Raw genomic sequence first — 25673 nt, 5'->3', positions numbered from 1 at the left:
ACCTCCTGCTGTTAAATTTTGATAGAAAAATGGTTTGATAACAGCATATATCCAGATTGTAGGTTTTATAATATTAAAAGGGAGTAGGCAAATAATAAAATGCAAGAAATGAAAGCATTTGAAAATTTAGAGGATAGAAATAACTTTTAAGTAAGTGATTTTAGGTGGACTGGAATGAGTAATCTAGAATATTTGATATGAGAGAAACAATCGTAAGGACATTATATAAGAAAGGAAGAAAGAATTTAATATGTCTACCATGTTTAAGAGGCAGCTAGGTGCTGTACTATATACATATATTTCTTATTCTTAAAATAGTCTTGCAAGTAATTTATTCAAAATCACACAGTTCCTGAACAGTCAAATTTTTTTGTGCGGTTTGTGTCTTAGAAGACTAAATTTGACCGTTCCCACTGAAATAATATGAAATGAGGGGAGATACATTCTCATGCACAAATCCATTATTGTATTGGAACATCTATCGTCTTTCCTTATTGTTGCTAGTATTTGTTAAAACCTCTACATTAGTGGCTTTGGTATCACAATAACTGTTTGACCTTCATGTTTTATCTCACCAAACTTTCACTGTAGTTTTGAGCACTAGCAGTGCTTCTCATGAGTGACCTTGCTATAGTCCTTTTAAAAGATTTTAAATTGTGAGCTGGGTGTGGTGATACCTGCCTGTAGTCCCAGCTACTTGTGAGGCTGATGCAAGAGGCATAGAGGAACCCAAATTACGCACAGATGATTTCATGCCATTTATTTGCCACTTAAGAACAGTGCTTTTGCCAGGGGTGGTGGCTCACACCTATAATCCCAGCACTTTCAGGGACCAAGGCGGGCAGATCACCTGAGGTCAGGAGATCACAAGGTCAGGAGATCGAGACCAGCCTGGCCAACATAGTGAAACTCCATCTTTCCTGAAAATACAAAAATTAGCCGAGCTTGGTGGTGTGTGCCTGTAGTCCCAGCTACTTGGGAGGCTGAGGCAGTAGAATGGCTAGAACCCGGGAGGCAGAGGTTGCAGTCAGCCAAGATCCCGCCACTGCACTGCAGCCTGGGTGACAGAGCTAGACTCCCTCTCAAAAAAAGGAAGGAAGAATAATGCCTATTTTTTTTGTAGCAGCAAATGTGACACCAACATGTGGCAATAGCAGAAACCTAGTTTATAGTTCACTTGGCCTATCAACTTTGAAATTTTTTTTTTTTTTTTTTTTTTTTTTTTTTTTTTTTTTTTTTTGAGACAGAGTCTCGCCCTGTCGCCCAGGCTGGAGTGCAGTCACGCGATCTCTGCTCACTGCAAGCTCCACCGCCTCCCAGTTTCACACCATTCTCCTGCCTCAGCCTCCTGAGTAGCTGGGACTACAGGCACCCGCCACCATGCCTGGCTAATTTTCTTGTGTTTTTAGTAGAGACGGGGTTTCACCGTGTTAGCCAGGATGGTCTTGATTTCCTGACCTCGTGATTCACCTGCCTCAGCCTCCCAAAGTGCTGGGATTACAGGTGTGAGCCACCACGCCCAGCCGAAATTATTTTTTAAAATGAATTTCAAAAAAATTTTTAAAGTTCGTATTTTATTTTATTTTATTTTTTGAGACTGAGAGACTGAGTCTCACTCTGTTGCCCAGGCTGTAGTGCAGTGGCGTGACTAGGCTCACTGCAAGCTCCGCCTCCTGGGTTTACTTACGCCATTCTCCTGCCTCAGCCTCCCAAGTAGCTGGGACTACAGATGCCTGCCACCACGCCTGTCTAATTTTTTGTATTTTTAGTAGAGATGCGGTTTCACCGTGTTAGCCAGGATGGTCTCAATCTTTTGACCTCGTGATCCGCCCACCTCGGCCTCCCAAAGTGCTGGGATTACAGGCGTGAGCCACCGTGCCCGGCTCATATTTTATTTTTTTGAGATGGAAACTCAACATGTCGGCCAGGCTGGAGTACAGTGGTGCAATCTTGTCTCACTGCAACCTCCGCCTCCTGGGTTCAAGCAATTCTTGTGGAGTTCATATTTTGTATGTCAAGTGAGGCTCTGTTTTTATATCAAACTGTCTAAGTGTTGATAGTTCAAAATCATGGGAAACGTGGCTGCAACTTCAAGGAAAAAAAGTTTGTCTTTTTCAGGGCCTGAATTGTCTTATGCTGACTTGTTTTATGCAGTATACTTTGTGTTACTTTTCCAGGTAAACCGTCCTATTGGCAGGGTACAGATCTTCACTGCAGACTTATCTGAAATACCCCGTTGCAACTGTAAAGCTACTGATGAGAACCCCTGTGGAATAGACTCTGAATGCATCAACCGCATGCTGCTTTATGAGTGCCACCCCACAGTGTGTCCTGCTGGAGGGCGCTGTCAAAACCAGTGCTTTTCTAAGCGCCAATATCCAGAGGTTGAAATTTTCCGCACATTACAGCGGGGTTGGGGTCTACGGACAAAAACAGATATTAAAAAGGTTAGAAAAAGCTAAATTACCATATACTTTCTCCTCTTTGCAGTTGCTTGAAATCATTGATTCTTGACGTTAGAAAATTCATCATAGAGGAAAATAACACAGTTAATAATTAACCTTATTGTTGTGTCTTGCCATATCCTTCTACCGTTTAGAGGCTTAAGAATGGATGGTTTTGATCTCCCAAGTCCTTTGTATTGATCATGGTCACTGTGTAGGAGGTTGGAAAAAATCGGACATTCATAGAGATGCTATGCCTTTGTTTGCTTTTTTGTGAATATCCTACAACCAGTAATTAAGAGAGATGACAGTGAGCACATGATACAGAGATATTGATCCACCTACTAATAAAATAGTTTTAGTGAGGAAAAAACAGGTCTGGCTTCATGAAACATGAAGGATAAGAAGGTTAAGCCTTATTGGATGAAAATGCAGTCATGTCTTCAACTTAAAACTTGGCAGAATCTCTAACTTTCTAACAAATAAATAATATTGTATAGTCTTTATTTTTTTTATAAAATAAGCCTTATTCTGCTTACATTTTCTGAAGAATTTTATTGGTTTCCAGGAAAGGTAGTGTATATGGGTTGGCGTTTAGTCATTTGCCAAGTAGTTATTTTTATATTTACTGTATGTGCCAGGTATTGTGCTGGGGATGCACTAACCAAGACGAGAGAAATGGCCTATACTTCCATAAAATTTACATTCCAGAGGGAGAGAAATATTGAACAAATCATCTCCCAGTATGGAAGTATAAAGGGCTCTAGAGATGTGTGACAAAGGAACTGAAACTAGTTTGTCTCTAATGATATTATATTATATTTTATTTATTTTTTGAGAGAGGGTCTCACTCTGTCGCCCAAACTGGAGCGCACTGGTGCCATCTCCACTCACTGCAACCTCCAACTTCCAGGCTCAAGTGATCCTCCCATCTCAGCCTCCTGAGTAGCGGGGACTACAGGCTCACATCACCACGCCTGGCTAATTTTTGTATTTTTTGTGGAGGTGAGGTCTCACCATGTTGCCCAGGCTGGACTCAAACTCCTGGGCTTAAATGATCTTCCCAAAGTGTTGGGTTTACAGGCATGAGCCATCACTCTTGACTTGTGAGGCTATTTTAAATTGAGACTTGAAAATATAAGTAGCTGTTGACCCAGGCAAGGTGACCATTAAAGCCCTGCAGGTTAGGAGTGAACACGTGTGAAAAGCCAGAGTGACTGTAGCATAATGAATCGGGAGGATGGTACTTTGAAATATGGAGCAGAGCAAGCGCCAAGGAAGATGAACATAGTTTATTTAGGGAAGCCAATTCCTGGGCTCTGGGGCAGGTAGAGATTGGCCATCCATCTCTCTTTATAAGGATGCTCTAGTTTACTTACTAATCTTCCATTCTGGAGGATCTTTAGTATCAGTGTATCCTAATCTTTCTGCTGGTGACAGTGGTGGGAGTAAGGAGGTGTTTCTCATTATCAAATAGTTGGGGATCGTAAAGTAATTATATGTGCCTAAAATTACACTCATGTAATCTGCTTTGTAGAATCTGATGTTTCATTAATTTTTTTAAAAAATGTATACATTTGGATACCGGTGTCCTTTTTGCCATTAAGTCAGGAGGTATTTCTTGTTCTAGGGTGAATTTGTGAATGAGTATGTGGGTGAGCTTATAGATGAAGAAGAATGCAGAGCTCGAATTCGCTATGCTCAAGAACATGATATCACTAATTTCTATATGCTCACCCTAGACAAAGTAAGTAATGGGAAGTGCTGTTTTCACTGTTACAAGATTGTAAAATTTGTGTTGTTCCAGCCATAGTATTTGTAGGCATGTAACGCAGTTCCCAAGATAGGGTCTTTTCCCATACCCATTGGGATTGCTGGATTGGGGTTCTGGAGTAGGTAAGAGTGCTCATTTTCTGGGTATTCATGGCCACAGGCAATACAGCTGCTTTTAGCATTGTTTTTGAACAATTCAATGAAAATTGGAGCTTATATCTTTGAGTATTTTTTCTACAGGATTACAACTTTGAACTCAGAAAAGTACATAATTCTTTTTTATTTTATTTTACAGATTGAGAAAATTGTTTGTTAAATATTTAATTATTTCACTGATAAGATCATGTAAATTTTTTTTTTAATTCTTTTGAGACAGAGTCTCATTCTGTCACCCAGGCTGGAGTACAGTGGTGCGATCTCGGCTTGCTGCAACCTCTGCCTCCTGGGTTCAAGCGATTCTTGTGCCTCAGCCTCCCAAGTAGCTGGGACTACAGGCACCCGCCACCACGCTCGGCTAATATTTGTATTTTTAGTAGAGACAGAGTTTCACCATGTTGGCCAGGCTGGTCTCAAACTCCTGACCTCAGGGGATCTGCCTGCCTCGGCCTCCCAAAGTGCTGGGATTACAGGCATGAGCCACCGCGCTTGGCCTTAGTTTTTATAATAAAACCCTTTCTTGGTATTTACCTTTGTAAACATTTCTCAAATTGTGCACTAGGATTTGTGAGATCTTCACCTCCAGATATTCTGATCTTACTTTGGGATTGGGACTCTGCATTAGTATTTAAATCTCCTTAGGTGATTTCTAATGTGCATCTGGGTTGAAACTACCTAAATAGAAAGTGGGACAAGTTGCTGTTTGTAGGGCAGTGGTCTTCAAACTTCAGTGTAGTCAGAAACCCCTGGCGGCCTTGTTATATATAACGCAGAATGCTGCACCCCAGAGTCTCTGCTTTAGTGTATTTGAAGCACAACCCAAGAATTTGCATGTCTAACAAATTGCCAAATGGTGATGGTGCTGGTCCAGAGATCACACTTTGAGAATTAAAGTTCTTTGGGATCTTTTCTCTGAGAGGTTCAATCTTTACAAATAGGAACTCCAGCTTATTAGAGAGAATAGTCAAATTTTAATCCATAGCAGAGGTCTCAGGAAGTCTGATGTGTAGCTTCTTTTGGAATTCTAGGACCGAATCATTGATGCTGGTCCCAAAGGAAATTATGCTCGTTTCATGAATCATTGCTGCCAGCCCAACTGTGAAACACAGAAGTGGTCTGTGAATGGAGATACCCGTGTAGGCCTTTTTGCACTAAGTGACATTAAAGCAGGTAAGAATCATTTCAGGATTCTGCAGCTGACATCTGAATTTCAGGGCTTTTGTTTTTTTACAAACAGCTTCCTCAGATTATAATTTTAAACATTTCTATATGTACCGTTCTCTGGAATTAAGTTCATTTACATTTTTGTGCAACTGTCACCACCATCCGTCTCCAGAACTCTTTTCATCTTCCCCTGCTAAAACTCTATACCCACTAAACACTAAGTCCCCATTCTTCTTTTTCTTCACAGCTCCTGGCAGCTACCATTCTACTTTCTGTCTCCTAATTTGATTACTATAGGTACTTCATATAAATGGACAATATTTGTCCTTTTGTGACCACATCATTTCATTCATTCATTGATTCATTTTTAATGTTTAGGGACAGAGCATTGCTCTGTTGCCCAGGCTGCAGTACAGTGGCACCATCACAGTTCACTGCAGCCTCGAACTGGGCTCAAGCATTCCTGCTGCCTCAGCCTCCTGAGTAGCTAGGGCTAGAGGCACACGTCCCTGTTCTCAGGTTTTGTTCTTTTTTTTTTGTAGAGATGGGAGTCTCACCGCTATGTTGCCAAGGCTGGTCTGGAACTCCTGGGCTCAAGTGATCCTCCTGCCTTAGCCTCCCAAAGTGCTGGGATTACAGGCATGAGCCATCTTGCTTAGCTTGGCTCATTTCTTTTAGCACAGTGTCTTCAGAACATGGATGGTTTTAATGGAACAAATTTTCATATTCATATGAACTTACCACTAATAGGTTTGCTTTAGAAACTACTAGCTCTTCAGTCTCCTTTCTCACTTTCCCTTTCACAGTTGCCCTTCTTCCACTTTATAAACTAAAGATTGATCTCTCACTCTTCCATATCTTATGGGTTATGGACCCAAGGCTATTTTAAAAATAAACCACTGGGTGTGGTGGTATATGCCTGTAGTCTCAGTTATTCAGGAGGCTGAGGCCAGAAATCGCTTGAGTTCAGGAGTTTAAGAAGCAGCCTGGGTAGTATCGTGAGAACTCTGACACTTAAAAACACACACACAAAACAACAAAAGCCCCTCAACCTCTAGGATGTCAAAGAACAGGATCTTTGGAGAATTTACTGCTCTGTCATGGCTCACCTGGGTACTTTTCTCTCCAATGGGGTAGTGAGATGGTTGTAACCAGGACAAATAGTAAGAAGTTTATTTGAATCGAAAGTAAATCTGGTATGGCTGAGTGGTTTGACAGTAAAGTTATGTGGTAGATATTTTCCATAAATTAAAGGATCTTAATCTATAGCTTCAAGGTTTTGATACAATTATTTTGAACATATATACCTATGCATGTAACACCCTCCAAATTGCATGATTTTTTAAGTATTAAAATTTGTGGCTGGGCACGGTGGTTCACGCCTGTAATCCCAGCACTTTGGGAGGCCAAGGCGGGCAGATCACGAGGTCAGGAGATGGAGACCATCCTGGCGAACATGGTGAAACCCCGTCTCTACTAAAAATACAAAAAAATTAGCCAGGCGTGGTGGCAGGCACCTGTAGTCTCAGCTACTCTGGAGGCTGAGGCAGGAGAATGGCGTGAACCCAGGAGGCAGAGCTTGCAGTGAGCCGAGATCGTGCCACTGCACTCCAGCCCGGGCGACAGAGGGAGACTCCATCTCAAAAAAAAAAAAAAAAAAAAAAATTGTATAAACGTTGTACATTTTGGAATGTACAAGAAAGTTATGATTTTTCAAATGTAGTTTTGCAAGGATATGAGCAAAACAGTTAAAATCAGTCTCCTATACTCAAACTGGGATAGAACTGGCCTAGGTAGTCTGTAATATACAGTAGTATAGTCTAATTACTGTTGAAGCAGAATCCCATTTGAATGTTCTGGAAGACCTTAGTTCTCCTTTGCTCAGTCACTGTTGTTGTCCTCAGGAAGCATTGATCAAGATAAAAGAATTAGAATGATATTTGTTCAGATCTTAGTCTGTTTTTGTGTTTGTTTGTTTGTTTGTTTGTTGAAACGGAGTCTCTCTCTGTTCCCCAGGCTGGAGTGCAGTGGCATGATCTCGGCTCACTGCAACCTCCACCTCCCGGGTTCAAGCAACTCTCCTGCCTCAGCCTCCCAAGTAGCTGGGATTACAGGCATCCACCACCATGCCTGGCTATTTTTTGGTATTTTTAGTAGAGACTCATGACCTCAAGTGATCCGCCCACCTCAGCCTCCCAAAGTGCAAGAATTATAGGCATGAGCCACCACGCCTGGCCTGTGTTTTAAATTTAATCTACGGGACTTCTCACACTCAGTGTATTTTTTTCTCTACAATTTAAATGTGTTGTCCAGGAGTCTTTCAGACTTTTTAGGTTATGACAATTTTTAGATTTTAAAATTTGAGCCACTAGTTACTTTCACGTTTTGCGTTTGTTTCTCGTAATGTTTTACATGATGACACCAAGGACACTTGAGCATCACTGTGCACTGCACTCTGCTTATTTGAGATTGGTTTTTAGTTGCAGATTTATTTTAAGTTTTTGGAATGGGTGGCTTCAGAGTATATTGTTTAGATTTCTACTTTGTAACAGTAGTAATTCAGTAAATGATATGGAATACCAGATACGATTCTAAGCATATTATCTCATTTAAGCCTTGCAAAAGTGCTGTAAAGTAGATGATATTATACCTTTGTTACTTTTATCCTTGGATGTCACACCTCTCTCATTCTTTTCTCCCTTTTTCTCTCTAATCGCCACAGGGGTGGAGAGATTCCTCTATATTAAATCAATATAAATATAGTTCCTCTATAATAAATCAGTCACATGATTTAGTTCTACTATGTCTGCTGAGTGCCGATAGTCCCATTCTTCTACTTAGAACCTGCAGTTCATGTCCATGGGGATGCCTTCCTCTGCCATGTCTAGCCACAAATTTCTCTTCTTTTTTTCCTGTGTTCGTCAGCTCAGGTAGCTTGGTGTTGAAATTCTCAGACTTTATTCCTCTCCTCACTTGACTTTCAGTCTGCATAGGTTCAGGATGGGGAAAATGAGACAGGATGTGCTAAGGGACAGGCAGAGTGCCTGTCAGAGCTGAGGCCTTCATTCAACTTCCTGGGCCCTTCACATACCTGCAACTTACTGTCTCCCAAGTGTCCCATCCTTACTCTTGTTTATCTCTTCTTTCATGCCCTTTGACATGCCCAGTAACTAAAGATCCATCAAGGATTGCTGCATATTGAACTCTTTTCTAGAATGGTGTCACTGTTTACTTTACGAGCACTGATACTTTCTGATTTAATTTAGCCTCTCTGTGATTACGCTTACATAGTATATGTTCAGTGAGCAGCAAGTTATGACAAGTATCCTGCTTTCTTTTATTTGTGTATAAGGTACAGTTGTATTATAAGCACATCGTATCTACAAAATTTTAGTTATCTATTCATAAATCTTTTGTTAAGAAAAAAATAGTGTGGGGCTGGGCGCAGTGGCTCACGCCTATAATCCAACACTTTGGGAGGCTGAGGTGGGAGGATCACTTCAGGAGTTTGAAACCAGCGTGGCCAACATGGTGAAACACCATCTCTACTAAAAATACAAAAACTAGCTGGGCGTGGTGGCAGGTGCCTGTAATCCCAGCTACTCAGGAGGCCGAAGCAGGAGAATAGCTTGAACCCAGGAGACAGAGGCTGCAGTGAGCTGCAATCTCACCACTGTACTCCAGCCTGGGCAACAGAGCGAGACTCCATCTCAAAAAAAGAAAAAGAAAAAAGAAAAAAAAAACAGCGTGAATAGAACCACCAAAGATTCAATCCAGTTAAGTTCAGGCATGAGATGGGAAACATGAGCCTCCTGTTACACTGGTCAGTCTCACTCAGTTCCTGCAAGCTCCTTATGGCATGAGCCTCTCATCAGGCCATGAATAATTCTGCTATTCCTACAGCATGACCCCTAACGTAGCTGCTTGGTATTTTGAATATACTTGAATAAAGAAATAGTGATAATAATGATTTCATTTAACATTAGATGAAAAACTATGGGCCGGGTGCGGTGGCTCATGCCTGTAATCCCAGCACTTTGGGAGGCCAAGGCGGGCGGATCACGAGGTCAGGAGATCGAGACCATCCTGGCTAACATAGTGAAACCCCGTCTCTACTAAAAATACAAAAAATTAGCCAGGCGAGGTGGCGGGTGCCTGTAGTCCCAGCTACTCGGGAGGCTGAGGCAGGAGAATGGCGTGAACCCCAGGGGGCAGAGCCTGCAGTGAGCCTAGGTCGCACCACTACACTCCAGCCTGGGCGACAGCGAGACTCTGTCTCAAAAAAAACAAAAGAAAAAAGAAAAACTATGTATATCATTCTCACTGATAAAAGGCATGTCAGTCTGCAAAGGGAAATCTTCCTAAGAATTGACAATTTTTAATATGAATGATGGTTACTTTATACATTAACTGTAAACATTACGCCTGTGATAGGCAACCTCTTTACATATTTATGTAAAATTCTTACATTTGGTAGGCCTCCCATAACTGGCTTTTAGTTATGAGTTTTGAGTTTGAATGTTCATTTTATTTCCTCTCACAGTTTTGATGAAATGGACCTTTGACAGAAAGACAGAAAGAGGACAGTTTGCCTGTTAATTTGAGTACCTTTTTTTAAAGTTTACACATATCTGCTATGTGCATTATGTCATATTGTCTCAATAAGCTTGTTAGATTTCTCCATTTTAAAATGGGCTGCTCAGGGTTCAGATTACCCTGCTAAGGCTGTGACGTAACTGGATCTACAACCAGTCTGTAATCTACAGATTTCTAGTGTTATTCTGTACTGAGATGCCTCTCCAGAGTGCTGCCAGGTAACATGTGTTCACCTGAGAACAGACAAACAGGTTTTCCTCATACTTGTATTCCCAGGGCCTGACACATTGATAAGTTGTTTTTTGTTTGTTTTGGTAATGAATTAACATATTTTGAATCTGAATGGTTAATAAACAAATGAAAAACAACTTGAGGTAATTAACACCTCTGTAGGAAGAGTTATCTTAAATATTACTTGTTAAGCCATTTAAGTTTTCTCTGGTAAATTGTATTAGCTGATTATTAATGTTATAAGATTAGAATTAATTAAAATATAGGATTAGAGCTAAATTCTTTTTAAAATCTGTTCTCTTGGGAGTTGGTATCCTTTGTAATTAATACAGAAATAATGTAATTAAAACCACAGATATTAATATTTTCACGGTCTCTTATGCAGGCACTGAACTTACCTTCAACTACAACCTAGAATGTCTTGGGAATGGAAAGACTGTTTGCAAATGTGGAGCCCCGAACTGCAGTGGCTTCTTGGGTGTAAGGCCAAAGGTACCACCCTTCTAGACTTCTGCTTTGGGATTAGTGGTGCGGTCCTCTCTCCCTAACAGTGTTAGGGCAGTCTACATTTTAAGAAGAAATCTCTTTGAAATTAATGACATTGAGCCAGGCATGGTGGCGCACGCCTGTAATCCCAGCACTTTGGGAGGCCAAGGTGGGTCGATCACCTGAGGTCAGGAGTTCGAGACCAGCCTGGCCAACGTGGTGAAACCCCGTCTCTAATAAGAATAGAAAAATTAGCTGGGCCGTGGTGGCATGTGCTTGTAGTCCCAGCTACTCAGGAGGCTGAGGCAGGAGAATCCCTTGAACCCAGGAGGCAGAGATTGCAGTTAGCTGAGATCACACCACTGCACTCTAGCCTGGGCAACACAGCAAGACTCAAAAAATTTAATGACATTGAATATGTGTTGATAGGGCCACTTGCAATTCACTAAGCATTCGGCTGATCAATTCAATTACATAAGAGGTTTTTGGGGATATTGTTGAAGTGTTTTGTGCCATCTGACTTTAATTGGTGCTACTTTTCTAACTAATCATGCTGTGAAATAGGACCTTATAAAGAAGGTTAGTTACCTCCCTCGTCTTTATCTCACATCCCCTAAGAAGCCATATAGATTCTTGGTATATCGATGTCTGTCCCTGTCTTTCTCTCACTTTCTCTTTCTGAAGATACAAAAAATCTGCAGTTTAAGTTTCTAAATGTAGCATAACATCATAGATAAAAGTAGAACTCTTAATCTCACCATTATAAAAAAGTATAAGCATTGTTGTGTCTTCCTGTTTTTTTAGTGTGCACTTTCTGAATAATTGAATTCTAATTCTGTAACTGTTAAGTATCATTTCCATGTCTATATTCTCCTTTTCTTATTATTTTGTTGTTGTTGTTGTTGTTGTTGTTGTTGTTTTTTGAGACAGAGTCTTGCTCTGTTGCCCAGGCTGGAGTGCAGTGGCGTGATCTCAGCTCACTGTAAGCTCCGCCTCCCGGGTTCACGCCATTCTCCTGCCTCAGCCTCCTGAGTAGCTGGAACTACAGGTGCCTGCCACCATACCCACCTAGTTTTTTATATTTTTAGTAGAAACAGCGTTTCACCATGTTAGCCAGGTTGGTCTCGATCTCCTGACCTCGTGATCCTCCCACCTCAGCCTCCCAAAGTGCTGGGATTACAGGCGTGAGCCACCGTGCCCAGCCCTTATGTTATTATTTTTTAAAGTCCTTGCTGATCATATTTAGTGACTGTCTTAATTTTTTTATATAATGGATGGACATACTAGATGAACATCTGGATGCTTCAAGATTTCTCTGTCATAAGTAACAGCACAGTGAAAATTGCAGTTTAATTTTGATACAAAATAAACCATATAGTGACTTCAATTGAATATGTTCCATATGCCTTTTTGATTGTGAAGCTCAACATTAAGAACTGAAAAGTGCAAATTAACACTGAAGCCAATAAGAAAAGAGTAAATAATTTTATTTTATTTTTTTTGGAGACGGAGTCTCGCTCTGTTGCCCAGGCTAAAGTGCAATGGTATGATCTCCGCTCACTGTAACCTCCGTCTCCCAGGTTCAAGTGATTCTCCTGCCTCAGCCTCCCAGGTAGCTGGGATTACAGGCCCCTGCCACCACACCTGGCTAATTTTTTGTATTTTTAGTGGAGACGGGGTTTCACCATGTTGGCCAGGCTGGTCTCAAACTCCTGACCTCAGGTTATCCACTTGCCTCAGCCTCCCAAAGTGCTGGGATTACAGGCTTGAGCCACTGTGCCCGGTCAGGAATGAAGAGCACTCAGTGGTCGTTTTTTAATCTTGTTAAATAAGGAGAATCACCTCTATATTATATTTGATTTTATTGTCCTTTTTGTTTAGTTTTGTTGGTTTAATGGTGTTGTTCCTTAAGATGTTGTTGACTTGTTTCCTATAAATAAATTAAAATAGTAACTCAGTTTAACCTGTACTTAATGGTATTAAGTGTACTGCGGATGTCAGTTTCTGAATCCTTGATGTCTGCATAGGATAGCATTTCACAGGAGTCAGTCAGAGGTAGATGCTAGAGAGGTCACTGTGTGTGTGCTCTTAATAGATATTGGTCTGTCAGAATAGGATGGACCTCCATTAAGTGTTACAGATTGGTCCTGGATGTTTCTGGGTTAAAATATAGAATGTGATAAGATGATTTGGTGACCAAGTGTGGGCTGCAGGGAACAAAGAGAGGACATCTGCTGGCTGCTCCAGGGTCTGCCTTGGGAGAGATGGACATGAAGCTAATTTGACTTGATGTGTAGTCTTGTTGACGGCAGGGACCATGAATTAACTTTTTTGTGTCTTAACACATTGCTCATAGTAAGTTGTTATGCTTTGTTGAATGAACGAGAAATAGGCATGTGTACCCACACACAGAAGTCTACTTTAGTTTTGAAAGTAGACGAATATAAAAGTGAAACTTTGGCCAGGTGCAGTGGCTCACGCCTGTAATCCTAGCTCTTTAGGAGGTTGAAGCGGGTGGGTCACAAGGTCAGGAGTTCGAGACCAGCCTAACCAACATGCTGAAACCCCGTCTCTACTAAAAATACAAAAATTAGCCGGGAGTGGTGGCGGGTGCCTGTAATCCCAGCTACTCAGGAGGCTGAGGCAGGAGAATTGCTTGAACCCAGCAGGCGGAGGTTGCAGTGAGCCGAGATCGCGCCACTGCACTCCAGCCTGGGCAACACAACAAGACTCTGTCTGGAAAAATAAATAAATAAATTAATTAATAAAACTTATGAAAGGCATGACATTTAACACCAGCCTTCTGTATCAGCAAAAACACAAGGATTTTTGTCTTCTGTTTTGTTCAGGTGGCAGGATAGTTGATAACAAAAGTGGTAATTATTGCTACGGATCTGTGATGTACCAGGTACCTTTCCTGCATTTTATCTTCATGACAATCTCTTTTCCCAGAGAAGAGAATGAGGCTCAGAGAGGATAGTTAACCTGGTTAAGATTGGTACTAATGTGTTGACAGAATGCTGACTGTTCAATATCTGACCTGTAGAATCAACCCATTGCCACGGAAGAAAAGTCAAAGAAATTCAAGAAGAAGCAACAGGGGAAGCGCAGGACCCAGGGTGAAATCACAAAGGAGCGAGAAGATGAGTGTTTTAGTTGTGGGGATGCTGGCCAGCTCGTCTCCTGCAAGAAGCCAGGCTGTCCAAAAGTTTACCATGCAGACTGTCTCAATCTGACCAAGCGACCAGCAGGTTGGTGCCAAAATCCATTCGTACTGCTACTCGTTCTCTCCATCATACTCAGGGTCTCATGCCATTTGCATCAGCCTTGAAGAAAGTGCCATTTGGTCTTTCCATGCATAATTTTGAGGGGTATGGTCTATTTTCTTATTCTGGAAATAATGAAAACAAAGGCTTAGAATTCTTAGTTATGAAGAATGGAACAGCAGTGCATTTGCTGTGTTTCAAGTCCTTTACTTACATTCATGTTATTTCATCCCCCCAGCAACCCATAATGGTTGGTTTTCTTCCATAATGCATGTGAAGAAACAGAGTTAGGATTGGTGAGGTGACTTTTCACACATAGATAGAGGAGCTGGATTGAGATCTGGGTTTTTGACTCCAGGACTATTAAATCATGTTGCCTTTCTAGAGAAAGAAAAATTAAGATAGTAAAGCCTTTAGGTGATTCTAGTCAGTGAGAGATGGATTGCCACCCTTTTAGCACTTCCTACCTTGCTCCCCTATGCCTAGTGCAGTCTCCCCCCATGCAGAGTAGACTTTTTTCCTCTAAAGGAGATTTGGTTCTATCAGTTAATACATGAGAAAGCTGCTCAGGTGGATGTGGTACCCAGGAAATTTGTAGTTGAAGAAATTGAGAACCTTTGAGTAGTGATTTGGGGTTAGAGGATTTTAGGGATTTGGATATGCCATCTATTTTAACGAACAAAAATGAGAAACCAGTAGGGAGCCGTTCCAGGGTGAGGAGATTATACATTACTAGTGACCTGCTTCCAAGAGTTGCAGAAGGTTAAGAATTTTGGGGTATAAGTGAAAGGAATTTGTCCCCAAATTGGCTTTCCTTCGGTGTATATTGGCCAGGGTCATGAAATAAAAGAAACTGAGGTAGGATGAGGGCAAGGCCATCACATTGACCTGTCAGCGCCAGGAAGTAGAATTGTTTCAGAATCAACTGCTCAGGGTCGTCACTGGCACAGGCTATGATAGAACCGATCTTGCCTGTGTGCCAGGAGTGGGAGCTGGTGTAGTTGATTTGAAGGTGGAAACACTGTCCCTGGTCAAGACTCTCAGGTTTCATGAAATGTGGGGAGGCAGATAAAAGCTTAGGTCAGCTTTGGGTCTTTTCTACTGATTCCATGTGAACAACATGTAATGTGCTGTGCTGGTCTCAAGACTTAAAATAGAGCAAAGGTAAATCTTCCATTTTTCATGATTTTATATCTTTTCTATTACTGTTAATAAGCAAATAAGTAGGAATCTAAATTGCCAGGATATTTCTCTTTGAGTTGCTTATTTAAAAGCTGTATAGTACAAATGGAGATTGCAAAAATATGAAAGTAATATCTTAAGTTTCATATAAAAGAAGGTTTTTGTTGTCCCTACCCCCGCCCCCCCCCTCCCCACCTCCTTGCTGGAAATAGTCATAGAAATACCAGTTTACTCCTCTGCTTGTATATTTAGTTGATAGTAGTTGCTATTTGATAATTCGCTGTTACTTTATGTATTCTGTGCAGAAAAAGAAGCTGGAATTCTGGGGCAAGAGGTGGCTGGTGAGTGGCATAAGCTCTCTGAACTAGGGACAGTGTGAAGGAAGGTCATCATCCACACCTTCGGACTGTAGCATAGCCATGGCCCATGTGATATGTATCTCTTTTTTCCTAAACTTTTGATTTACTTCTGTGTTTTCAGGGAAATGGGAATGTCCGTGGCATCAGTGTGACATCTGCGGGAAGGAAGCAGCCTCCTTCTGTGAGATGTGCCCCAGCTCCTTTTGTAAGCAGCATCGAGAAGGGATGCTTTTCATTTCCAAACTGGATGGGCGTCTGTCTTGTACTGAGCATGACCCCTGTGGGCCCAATCCTCTGGAACCTGGGGAGATCCGTGAGTATGTGCCTCCCCCAGTAGCGCTGCCTCCAGGGCCAAGCACTCACCTGGCAGAGCAATCAACAGGAATGGCTGCTCAGGCACCCAAAATGTCAGATAAACCTCCTGCTGACACCAACCAGACGCTGTCGCTCTCCAAAAAAGCTCTGGCAGGGACTTGTCAGAGGGCACTGCTACCTGAAAGACCTCTTGAGAGAACTGACTCCAGGCCCCAGCCTTTAGATAAGGTCAGAGACCTTGCTGGGTCAGGGACCAAATCCCAATCCTTGGTTTCCAGCCAGAGGCCACTGGACAGGCCACCAGCAGTGGCAGGACCAAGACCCCAGCTAAGCGACAAACCCTCTCCAGTGACCAGCCCAAGCTCCTCACCCTCAGTCAGGTCCCAACCACTGGAAAGACCTCTGGGGACGGCTGACCCAAGGCTGGATAAATCCATAGGTGCTGCCAGCCCAAGGCCCCAGTCACTGGAGAAAACCCCAGTTCCCACTGGCCTGAGACTTCCGCCGCCAGACAGACTGCTCATTACCAGCAGTCCCAAACCCCAGACTTCAGACAGGCCTCCTGACAAACCCCATGCCTCTTTGTCCCAGAGACTACCACCTCCTGAGAAAGTACTATCAGCTGTGGTCCAGACCCTTGTAGCTAAAGAAAAAGCACTGAGGCCTGTGGACCAGAATACTCAGTCAAAACATAGAGCTGCTTTGGTGATGGACCTCATAGACCTAACTCCTCGCCAGAAGGAGCGGGCGGCTTCACCTCATGAGGCCACACCACAGGTTGATGAGAAGATGCCGGCGTTGGAGTCAAGTTCATGGCCTGCCAGCAAAGGTCTGGGGCATATGCCGAGAGCTGTTGAGAAAGGCTGTGTGTCAGATCCTCTTCAGACATCTGGGAAAGCAGCAGCCCCTTCAGAGGACCCCTGGCAAGCTGTTAAATCACTCACCCAGGCCAGACTTCTTTCTCAGCCTCCTGCCAAGGCCTTTTTATATGAGCCAACAACTCAGGCCTCAGGAAGAGCTCCTGCAGGGGCTGAGCTGACCCCAGGGCCTCTTAGCCAAGCCCCGGGCCTGGTGAAGCAGGCGAAGCAGATGGTCGGAGGCCAGCAACTACCTGCACTTGCCGCCAAGAGTGGGCAATCTTTTAGGTCTCTCGGGAGGGCCCCAGCCTCCCTCCCCACTGAAGAAAAGAAGTTGGTAACCACAGAGCAAAGTCCCTGGGCCCTGGGTAAAGCCTCATCACGGGCAGGGCTCTGGCCCATAGTGGCTGGACAGACACTGGCACAGTCTTGCTGGTCTGCTGGGAGCACACAGACATTGGCACAGACTTGCTGGTCTCTTGGAAGAGGGCAAGACCCCAAACCAGAGCAAAATACACTTCCAGCTCTTAACCAGGCTCCTTCCAGTCACAAGTGTGCAGAATCAGAACAGAAGTAGTACCAATCAATGTCACATGAACAAACAAGCTGCCCCCAGGGTACCATTTGGGGAGGGGAAATCTTTTCTTTCCTTCCCCCTTAAAAAAACAACACAGATCTGCCCCAAACACTTTCCCACTGTTATTCTTTCCTCATATCCCAACACTCAGAACTCTTGTGACATTAGCCAGTGGGGGCTTATGGTTGTGTGAACCATGTATGAAAATCCAGTGGGCCCTAACCAAGGAGACAGACAGACTTGGGTCTCTTTCCCCCAACTTTTCCACATGGTCATCGTGAAATAAAAAGTCCACTCTGGAGTCAAGTATGGAATTCAATTCCGCTGGTCAGGTTGGAAGGTATAGGGGCTCTCAAAGCGATTTCCCCAACCAGACAGAGCCCCATTGAGGGCACCTAGGAACCCTTGGGAGGAAATGGTGTTCTTTCAAATCAGTGGCGATTTCCTGAGCATTCACGTGTTCTAGGCCGGGTGCTAGTCACTGATGAGAGATACAGAGGTAAATAAGGCTTCATCCCTGTGAGCCTGGATTCCAAGGCTTTCAAGAACCTTTGACCAGGAAGTAACAGGAAGTTCTGAGGGGCCCTGGGGCTTTAGATTCATTTTGAAATGTCCTTTGTGGCACCAGAAGTGGTTGTGTTGAGGAAGTATCTCTTGGCTGCGGTGTGCATGGGTGCGTGTGCATGCGCACACACTCACAGAGGTCTCCTATATAGATGCAAGGGTGCTGCATTGAGGCCAGCAAGGCTGTTGGCTGTGGGGTCGCCGCTGCTGCTTTTGTCTGGGCTGTGCAGAGTCTCAAGATCAGTCCTTGGAGGAGCAGGTGGTCAGGGGGACTTGGGCTCTGTGCGAATGTGGATTTCCAGCAGTGGAAGAAGGCATTTGGCAAGCTTCTCTTTGCTTTTGTTTCTACCTATTTTTCTCTTTGTACATGAATCCACCCCATCCCTATTTCCCTAAGACACTCAGGTGCTTTCAGATTTCAGAGCCTCGGGCAGTGGACATAGGGAATCTCTGGCAAGTTCTGAGCTAGACACACCAGCTCCAGGAAGAGTACCAGATCCTGATGGGAAACTTCTTTTCCCCGTTCCTTTTCCCTCCTGAGTGGAGGGAGTCCTCTTCTTCCCCTCCCTGAGAATTGCTGTGCTCTGTATTGAGAGCACCTGCCTGCTGACTTGGCTCAAAGGCAAGCCAGAACCCTTCCCTGAAGACTGGCGAGAGGTGGTGTTTAGAGCAACGTCCAGGCCAAGAGATGACTCCTAATAACTGCTGATTATCTGTTACTGCTGCCCTGAGCTGGGGCCCAAGGGCTGGGAAATCTGTTGGTGCTACCCTGCCCTACCATTCACCCAGCTCACAGACTGCCAACAGGAAGTGCTGTTTGGCTAGTTTCCTCCCACTTGTCTACCCCTCCTTTGTCCTTAGACCAACATGTTTACCTCTCTGCTTTGCCAACTTAGCCAGCAGGCCATCCCCTGGCCCTAACGTCTCCTGGCCATCATCTCTTAGTTAAGGCTTTCACGCTGTCAGCTGGATTCTGTATTTGGTCCCAATTTCCTCAAGTTCTTATTGAGGTTACTCCCATCAATTCCACGGAGGGAACAATAGTTATTATAGAAGCATTTGCGCTTTATCTAAAGATTAAAAATAGAATCTGCTTTTATTTCCCAAAGTCTGTCTCTGAGGTTGAGACACTTGAACTCAGGCAGAGGGACGAGGCTGGGCAGGGCTGTCCTGAGTTTAGGGGCCTATCCCTGCATTTCACTGAGACCTCGGAATCTCCTCTGTGAATTCCACCTGCCTAGTTCTCCCCTTTCATCCTCTCTCTCTTCCCACATCATCAAAGAGGAAAAGCTCTTTGTTCAAAAGGAAGAGAAAACGTAAAGCATCTTATTTTCTTTTAAAAGAATTTTAAACCATGAAAAAGATATTTTTAAAGAAATTCACCCAGAACATTAAAGTTCATTATATTAAGTATTTATCATGTGTGAGAATAATAAGTATATAACTGCAGCTAGTAGGTCCCTTTTCCTAATCTTTTAGGTCATATGAGTAGGGTTTGCTTGGTGCCAGTCCTGTGCCCTTTTCTCTCATCATCTGTAGTTGTGATCAGAAAAAGATATCTGCACAGCACTGTCAGAGTCTCCTTTCACTATGTTGTGTGTTAAATTACCGTAGCTCTTTGTTTCATGAAATAAACTGTGAATTTTGGGGGGGCGGGGGGAGGGCGTGCAGGCCATGTAAAAATTTTCCGTGGAGAAGTTTGATTCTCAAGTAGCTTCTCTAAAGTAGGCTTTGGTAGGTAATCAACTTGACAGCAGTCTAGATGTCTCACAGGACAGGAGGGAGTGAGGGAAAGGGGCCATGATTGGCTGCTTTGTGGTTTTATTTTGGTTCTTTCCATTCTCCGCCATTCACTGGAGGCTTCGTTCCAGACCTGCCTGAGAAAACAGCTTCTGAGCCATTTTGGGTTCTTCATCTGAATGGATGGACATCTGGGCTTCCTTCAAGGGCCATTGAATGGAAACTAGAAAACCACTGGAAACTAGAAATTTGAGATTGGGCCCACCAATAGCAGCATCTGATATTAGATTGTTAACATCATGAAAGCTGAAAGCAGTCACTATCCAATTAGAAGCAGAGTCACAACAACTGTTGGGAAATGTGACTCTTGGATGAAGGTGGGGAGGGAGTGGCCTTGCCAGCCCTGTGGGACGTCTCCTGAAGTTTGTAATAAGACCCCTTTTCCAAGGGGATGTGAATTGGAATGAAAAGGGAATCTTTCATCTTAGAAAACTTCTGGTCCTTACGCAGGGTGGTATTTGGGTATGTGCTTGGAAATTGAGATCTCGAGTGTTTGCCTTGGAGCCAGCTCCCCAGGAAGCCTTTTCCAGGGACGAGGCAAAAGTTGAAATTCTCCATAGGTAGCTAGAAAGCCAATACATCTCCTAGCCCTGCTAAGTCAGAAAAAGATTATGAAAAATGTTGAAATTTACACTCAAAGCCTCATTTGCTTATCTTGCTGGAGCCAACCCAGTCTAATAGCAAAATAGCTGTCATTGATACAGAAACATCCTCATTTTTAAATGTCTGCTTTACCCTGTTACTGAGTTTGAGATGACGTAAATCACTGTGTTGACCCTCTTCTGAACCAAATCTTTAGCATTGATGAATATAGTTATTTTATTCTTTACATCCTTCACCCCACACTATGGTCAGGGCATGAAACATCCTGCTGATCCCTTCTCAGGCCCGTCGGCAGTGTCTGCTCACTGGAGCCGGACTCCCAGGTTGTAATTCTAATGTTGCCTCGTGAGAACAGAATGGCAGAAAGTTTGGTCCTGGCAGCTTCCCCCAAAGGGAGTAATGAGGACAGCATGAAACTTGGATAGGTTTTACCCTTAGTCCCTATAAGGTGGATTTTACTAAGGTTTTTTTAAATGATACTGTCATCCTCTTGGGGTTTGTCAGCCAGGTTAGAGGAGCCCAGTGTCCTAACCTCTCTCAGATTGTGGCAGAGAAGGAGCTGCCTCCAGCCCCTCTTTTGCTGAGTCTCATCTGAGCAGTTCCATGTGTAGACATTCCAAGTTACTGCTTGGTAGTTGCTGTGGGAGCCTGTCATTGGCTATGGCCAGTTAGTTCTCAGCTGAGCTTCTTAGGGCCAGTGCAACAGGGCCAGAGCCTGCTATAGTGTAAATTAAGAATAGATCATTGTTTTGTACACACACACAAAAAAATGTAATGATGGTGCTAATTTCACGGTATAAATAAGCACTGCCGAGGGTTGAGGGACGGGCAGCTCAAGAAACCCGGGTTCCTGTTTGGGAGGAGATTTTATGTAGAAAAGTTTGAGGCTTTGTTAAAAGTGGGGAGAAGGAAGATCCTCAGTAAAGCCTGCACCCAACCCTGGAGTGGCCCAGTGCAGTCCAGAGGTGGAAGAGATCCTATATCCAGGTGAAGGTGGCCATTGAGTTTCTCAGGGCTGGGGCCACCTTGTCCATAGCCTCCGTCCACGCTGCCTGGAGCAGGTTGTTAGAGAGCTCTGGTTGTTGGGTCTTCCTCAGCTCCCTTCTGCCCCTCTCTACCTCTTCCACTCATGGAAGCACCTCTACTGCTTATGAAGATTAAGGGTAATATTTTCTAAGGAAGTGGAAAGAATTAAATTAGAAATCCACAACCTCGGAAGAAGTGTTTCGAGTTTAACATGCGCTGTTTCTGCTTATGTGGTTCCTTCTCTAGAGCTGCTTTCCCATGACTTTCAAAACATCAGGTTATTGTGGGGCTTCAGGTGTAAGGTCCTGGAAGTTAAGCAAAGTTTCGTGGACAAGAGATGGGCACAGAGAGTAGAAGCAGAAATAAATGGTTCTGTTTTCAACTTCCAGAGTTGGGGCAGGCCAGAGCAAGGCGGTCTCATCGAGGTGGATGCTACCTTTGTGTGTGTAGATGAGAGTGCTGAAGGTGGGGAAGGCAGCACACAGCAGCTCGTGGCAGAGCCGCCTCCTAGGTCTTGGCAAAGAGGCAAGCTGACGATAGACATCTACCTATATTAAGAAAGGGGTCGGGGGGATCAGCCAAGGTCCATCATTGTTTTTTTGCCGCCCCCCCCCGCCCCCATAGATTGTCAGCTGTAAGTGAAACTCCTAGTGAAAAAGAGGGGAGCCCTGTGTTAGGAGTCCCCATAAACATGTACTGTAATTCTTTGTATATAGAAAAAAAATTTACTGTAAAGTAAAGTTTAACTTTACTCATATATGGCCCTTGCCCTGTGTTTTGTTTTATTGGCTGTGGGGAGTTGTAGTCTAACAGGAGGGAAGATTGTTTGGGGTGAGAGCAGAAGCCAGCCCCAGAGAGAGTACGAGGTGGGGGGGGTGGCGCAGGGATACTGTGAAGCTAAGTGTTTCCTCCAAGCATGTCATGGGAATAGTGTGTTTCCTCCTAGCAGTCACAGGGCTGCCCAAGCCTCTTTCTCTCCTGTTGCGGGTGGCTGGTGTCAGTTTCAGTCTCCCTCCACGGGAAGCCCCCATCACTCATGAAGGAAGGGCAGTTTGAGGAATTGGTTTTTAAAAAGGAAGTGGAACCAAAGCACTTTCTGAGTGTGAGTCTGACCATGTTGGCTAAGTTTTACATTCTCCCAAGACAGGTGTTGGCCACTGCAGAGGACTCAGCCCAGGCCTAAATAAAGGCAGGAAAGCAGAGGCAAAGGATAAAACTGTAAGGCAAAGCCCCTCACCTGGGGCCACACCCTCCATACCAGAAAGGGCTGCAATAAATTTCCTTCTGGTTGAACAGCAAATGTCAGCCCTGTTTACAATAACACCTGATTCCTCAGAAATATCTGGATCTTCTTTGGGGAAAACTTGGGAGTTTGCTTCCCTTTGTGACCTAGTCCTGAACTTCCTGCCCTTTCAGCAAAAAGTGCTTGGGAAGATTGGGAAAAACATTTAGTACTAGAATTACTCTTCACTTTCTTCACAACCCTTGGGCTGCGTAGTAGTCACCTTATTTTACAGATGAGAAACTCGAGGGTTTAAGTCCCTTTTCTAAATTAGCAGCTGAATTGGAACCAAATCTGGATCCATTAGACCTTTCTGGCTTACAGAACTTAGGACTTTCCTACCATTAAACCACATTGTAGGATGTCACTGGTAAGCTCAGGACCTGAGTCACAGGTCTGACATAGGGGCCCAAACATGACAGATGCAGTAGAGCCAGTCAGACCAACCTGTCTGAAGTAGGAATGCTTGACCCTTTTATTTCGAAGCAACTCATGCACTCTTCAGCACTCAGAAGGAATTGTGAGCTTTGTACTACTACAGCTCCAGGATCTCAGCAGTAACCATGGGGAGAAAAGTCTTGTTTTCCAAAGGAAAATAAGAGTTGGGAGGAGCCTTAATATAAGCAGTGAGGCCAGCCGGGTGGCCCCAGAAAGAACTAGGTGTCTTGACACCCAATCCACACAGCAGGGAAAGGGGCTGGGTGTGATTCACAGTGCATTGATTTTATTTACAGATCAAAAGCCACTTAAATAATCTGCAGACACAAATGCTGTCCAGGGCAGAAGCCTGGGGTCCAAATCAGCCCTAATCCCTCCTCATGCCCACAGTCAGCCCAATGCTGTCTCCGTTCCATGGGCCAGCACAGGCAGGCGCCACTCTGCTAACATGAGGACCTGGGGTAGCTCAGACATTTGACTACCCAAGCCCAGAAAGGAGCTGGGTCCAGCCCTTACAGGGAATTCCTTTAATTCCCCCAGGCCAGGTGAGTGCTGACTCAGTGATGACAACAGCTGTAGAAGTAGGGGTTTGGCTTCTGGCCCAGATCCACGCCCTTGTCCTCTGTCAAAGAGAGAGGTGGCAGCTCAGCACCATTCTGTTGGGATCAGGTAACTCAGGAAAGGGGCTAGATGCTGTGGGCCTAGAGTAAGTCTCCATAAAGGCTGGGGAAGCACACACCTGTCATCACCTGGAAGGCAGCCACACTGACGTAATCCTCTGCCACTTTCTGGAAGAGCTCGTCTGGCAGGAAAAATGATGATCAGCGAGGGCCCAATGCCAGTAGCCCTGGGATCTCCCAGTGACCCAGCCCTCTGTGCCCTATTCAGCTTCCTCTGGTGCCCCTGCGTGTTCCTGCTGTGAGGCTCCAGCACAGCACTCACCCACACTCTGGCCTGTCTTGCTGGATGTTTCAAAGAGCTGAGCTTTGATATCTGTAAAGAGAAGTGACTAAAGCCTCATACCTGAGAATTAGATAAACAGACAAAAGGGAGGGCTAGCAGTTCAGGGAGTCTCCTGGACCCCACAGTTCAAGGAGGCCAGGAAGACCTCCTAGAGCACCTTGCCGTGGCATCCAAGGCAGTCCCTATTTCCTTTGATCCACCCAGACAGCCACACACCCCCACCCCCCAAAGGGCTGAGGAGCAGCTACTGTCTGCATAGTCCTGGACGTCGTGGAAGTCCACACGTCGACGCCTCCGGTCTTCTTCCAGCAGGTCACTCTTGGTGCCACATAAGTAGATTTGGCAGCCCTGAGGCAGAAGACAAGGGTCACCTCCACAGACCAACAGAACCCCAGCCCCTAGTGTTCTAGTGAGGTCTGTTCACCTACCTCCTCTAGGCTGCGCAGTTCCTTCACCCAGAACTTTGCTCGCTCAAAGCTGCTGCTGTCTGTGAGGTCTTGGTGTGCGGCATGCAGGAGACACAACCATGTGGTCAAGGGCTGTTCTCTGGTTAGCCTGGCACCCATCTTTTCTTGTGGGACAGCCGAGACCCCTCCCCTTACCATAGCAGACGATGGCAGCCTTGGCACCCCGATAGTAGATTCTACTCATGGCCTCATAGCGCTCAGAGCCTGCTGTGTCCTAAAGAGTAAGGTCTGAGTCAAACTTAAGGCCACGTTCTCCAGACCCCGCTATTTTCCAGATAAGGAAACGGGTCTATGAGAAATGGGTCTGTGAGGCCACAAATCAAACAGTAATAGGCAGGACCTACACCTCCTCAGGAATGAGTCTCCCAAGAATAGATGCCCAGGGGACTTACCCAAATACCTAATGTCACAGTCCGGTCTCCGACCGACATCACCTTGGCCACGAAGGCGGCCCCGATGGTCTGCAACGAGAGGGAAGAGATCCGGGCCATAGGTGCAGATTACCGCCCCCCTACTCCCCCGCCCACCGTGCCTGGCCCCTCCGGGTGCACTCACGTTCTGATAAGGCCCCACTAGAAAGCGGTCGTGCACGTAGCGCTCCACCAGGCTAGTCTTGCCCACGTACTCCTTGCCCAGCATCACCACCTTGACGTCCACGCGCTGCCCGCTCATGCTCCCGGGGCCGCTTCAGCCACGTCAGGGTCCTGAGCGGGTACGGGAGGCAAACCCCGATCTCCGCTCGGCCCAGGCAGCGCCCAAGCCTCAGACCCCGACCCCAAACGGCGCCAACCTACGACTCCAGACAGCGCGTCGGGCTCGAGCTCTGGCCGTGGCCTTGCACTTGGGCAGCGCCCCGTGTGCCCCCGCTGTTCGGCCCCGGGCGCGGATTATCCTTCGAAGACCCCAAGCCCCGGGGCGGCCTGGGAGCGCGCGGGACAGCGTCCTCAACAGCGCAGCACGCCGCCGTGCAGCTCGCTACTCCGTCATTCGCTCGCCTGCCCGGCTTAAGCTCCGTTCTGGCTGGGAATCCCAATCGAACCTGGGGTCTCCCGCAACCCGGCTCCTACCCGCAGCGCCGCGACTCCCGCGGGAGGGGGCGAGAGGGCGAGGGGGCGGGGCCGCAA

General features: G+C 45.0%; 2 protein-coding genes across 10 annotated transcripts in view; one reads left to right on the top strand and one right to left on the bottom strand.

Moving 5' to 3' along the window:
* NSD1 (nuclear receptor binding SET domain protein 1) overlaps nt 1-22156 on the top strand; it is a 172478-nt gene extending 150322 nt beyond the window's left edge. For 5 of the 9 annotated variants that reach the window (XM_030808483.1, XM_030808479.1, XM_030808484.1 and 2 more), the window contains 6 exons: nt 2178-2447; nt 4075-4191; nt 5402-5543; nt 10750-10856; nt 13897-14101; nt 15779-22156. In XM_030808483.1, the coding sequence (XP_030664343.1) occupies nt 2178-2447; nt 4075-4191; nt 5402-5543; nt 10750-10856; nt 13897-14101; nt 15779-17406 (2469 nt within the window). In that variant the 3' untranslated portion in view covers nt 17407-22156. Of the gene's footprint in view, nt 1-2177; nt 2448-4074; nt 4192-5401; nt 5544-10749; nt 10857-13896; nt 14338-15778 lie in introns of those variants that run through there. The other 4 variants (XM_030808480.1, XM_030808482.1, XM_030808481.1 and 1 more) reach the window with 2 other exon arrangements.
* Nucleotides 22157-23383: 1227 nt separating this feature from the next.
* RAB24 (RAB24, member RAS oncogene family) lies at nt 23384-25672 on the bottom strand. The gene is made up of 9 exons (XM_012504859.2): nt 25340-25672; nt 25105-25253; nt 24942-25010; nt 24685-24763; nt 24511-24578; nt 24331-24430; nt 24062-24112; nt 23859-23921; nt 23384-23741 (listed from the first exon to the last, which is right to left on the bottom strand). Exons 2-9 carry the CDS (start codon nt 25219-25221, stop codon nt 23677-23679), a joined length of 612 nt encoding a protein of 203 aa, XP_012360313.1. The 5' UTR covers nt 25222-25253; nt 25340-25672; the 3' UTR covers nt 23384-23676.
* Between the last annotated feature and the right edge of the window lies 1 nt (nt 25673).

This window comes from Nomascus leucogenys, unplaced genomic scaffold (genome assembly GCF_006542625.1).
Source record: "Nomascus leucogenys isolate Asia unplaced genomic scaffold, Asia_NLE_v1 Super-Scaffold_3019, whole genome shotgun sequence".
Lineage (NCBI taxonomy): Eukaryota > Metazoa > Chordata > Mammalia > Primates > Hylobatidae > Nomascus > Nomascus leucogenys.
The sequence above is the reverse complement of the archived record's forward strand: the minus strand, read 5'-3'. Positions and strand labels throughout refer to the sequence as shown.

Bases quoted from the DNA above. Each gene is read 5' to 3' on its own strand.
- RAB24 (XM_012504859.2), bottom strand. From the start codon at position 25,221: ATGAGCGGGCAGCGCGTGGACGTCAAGGTGGTGATGCTGGGCAAGGAG. The intron at 25,011-25,104 runs GTGAGTGCACCC...CTCTCGTTGCAG, and splicing joins TAGTGGGGCCTTATCAGAAC to ACCATCGGGGCCGCCTTCGT. The intron at 23,742-23,858 runs GTGTGTGCTTCC...TCTCTTTGACAG, and splicing joins TGCCTTCCAGGTGATGACAG to AGGACAAGGGCGTGGATCTG.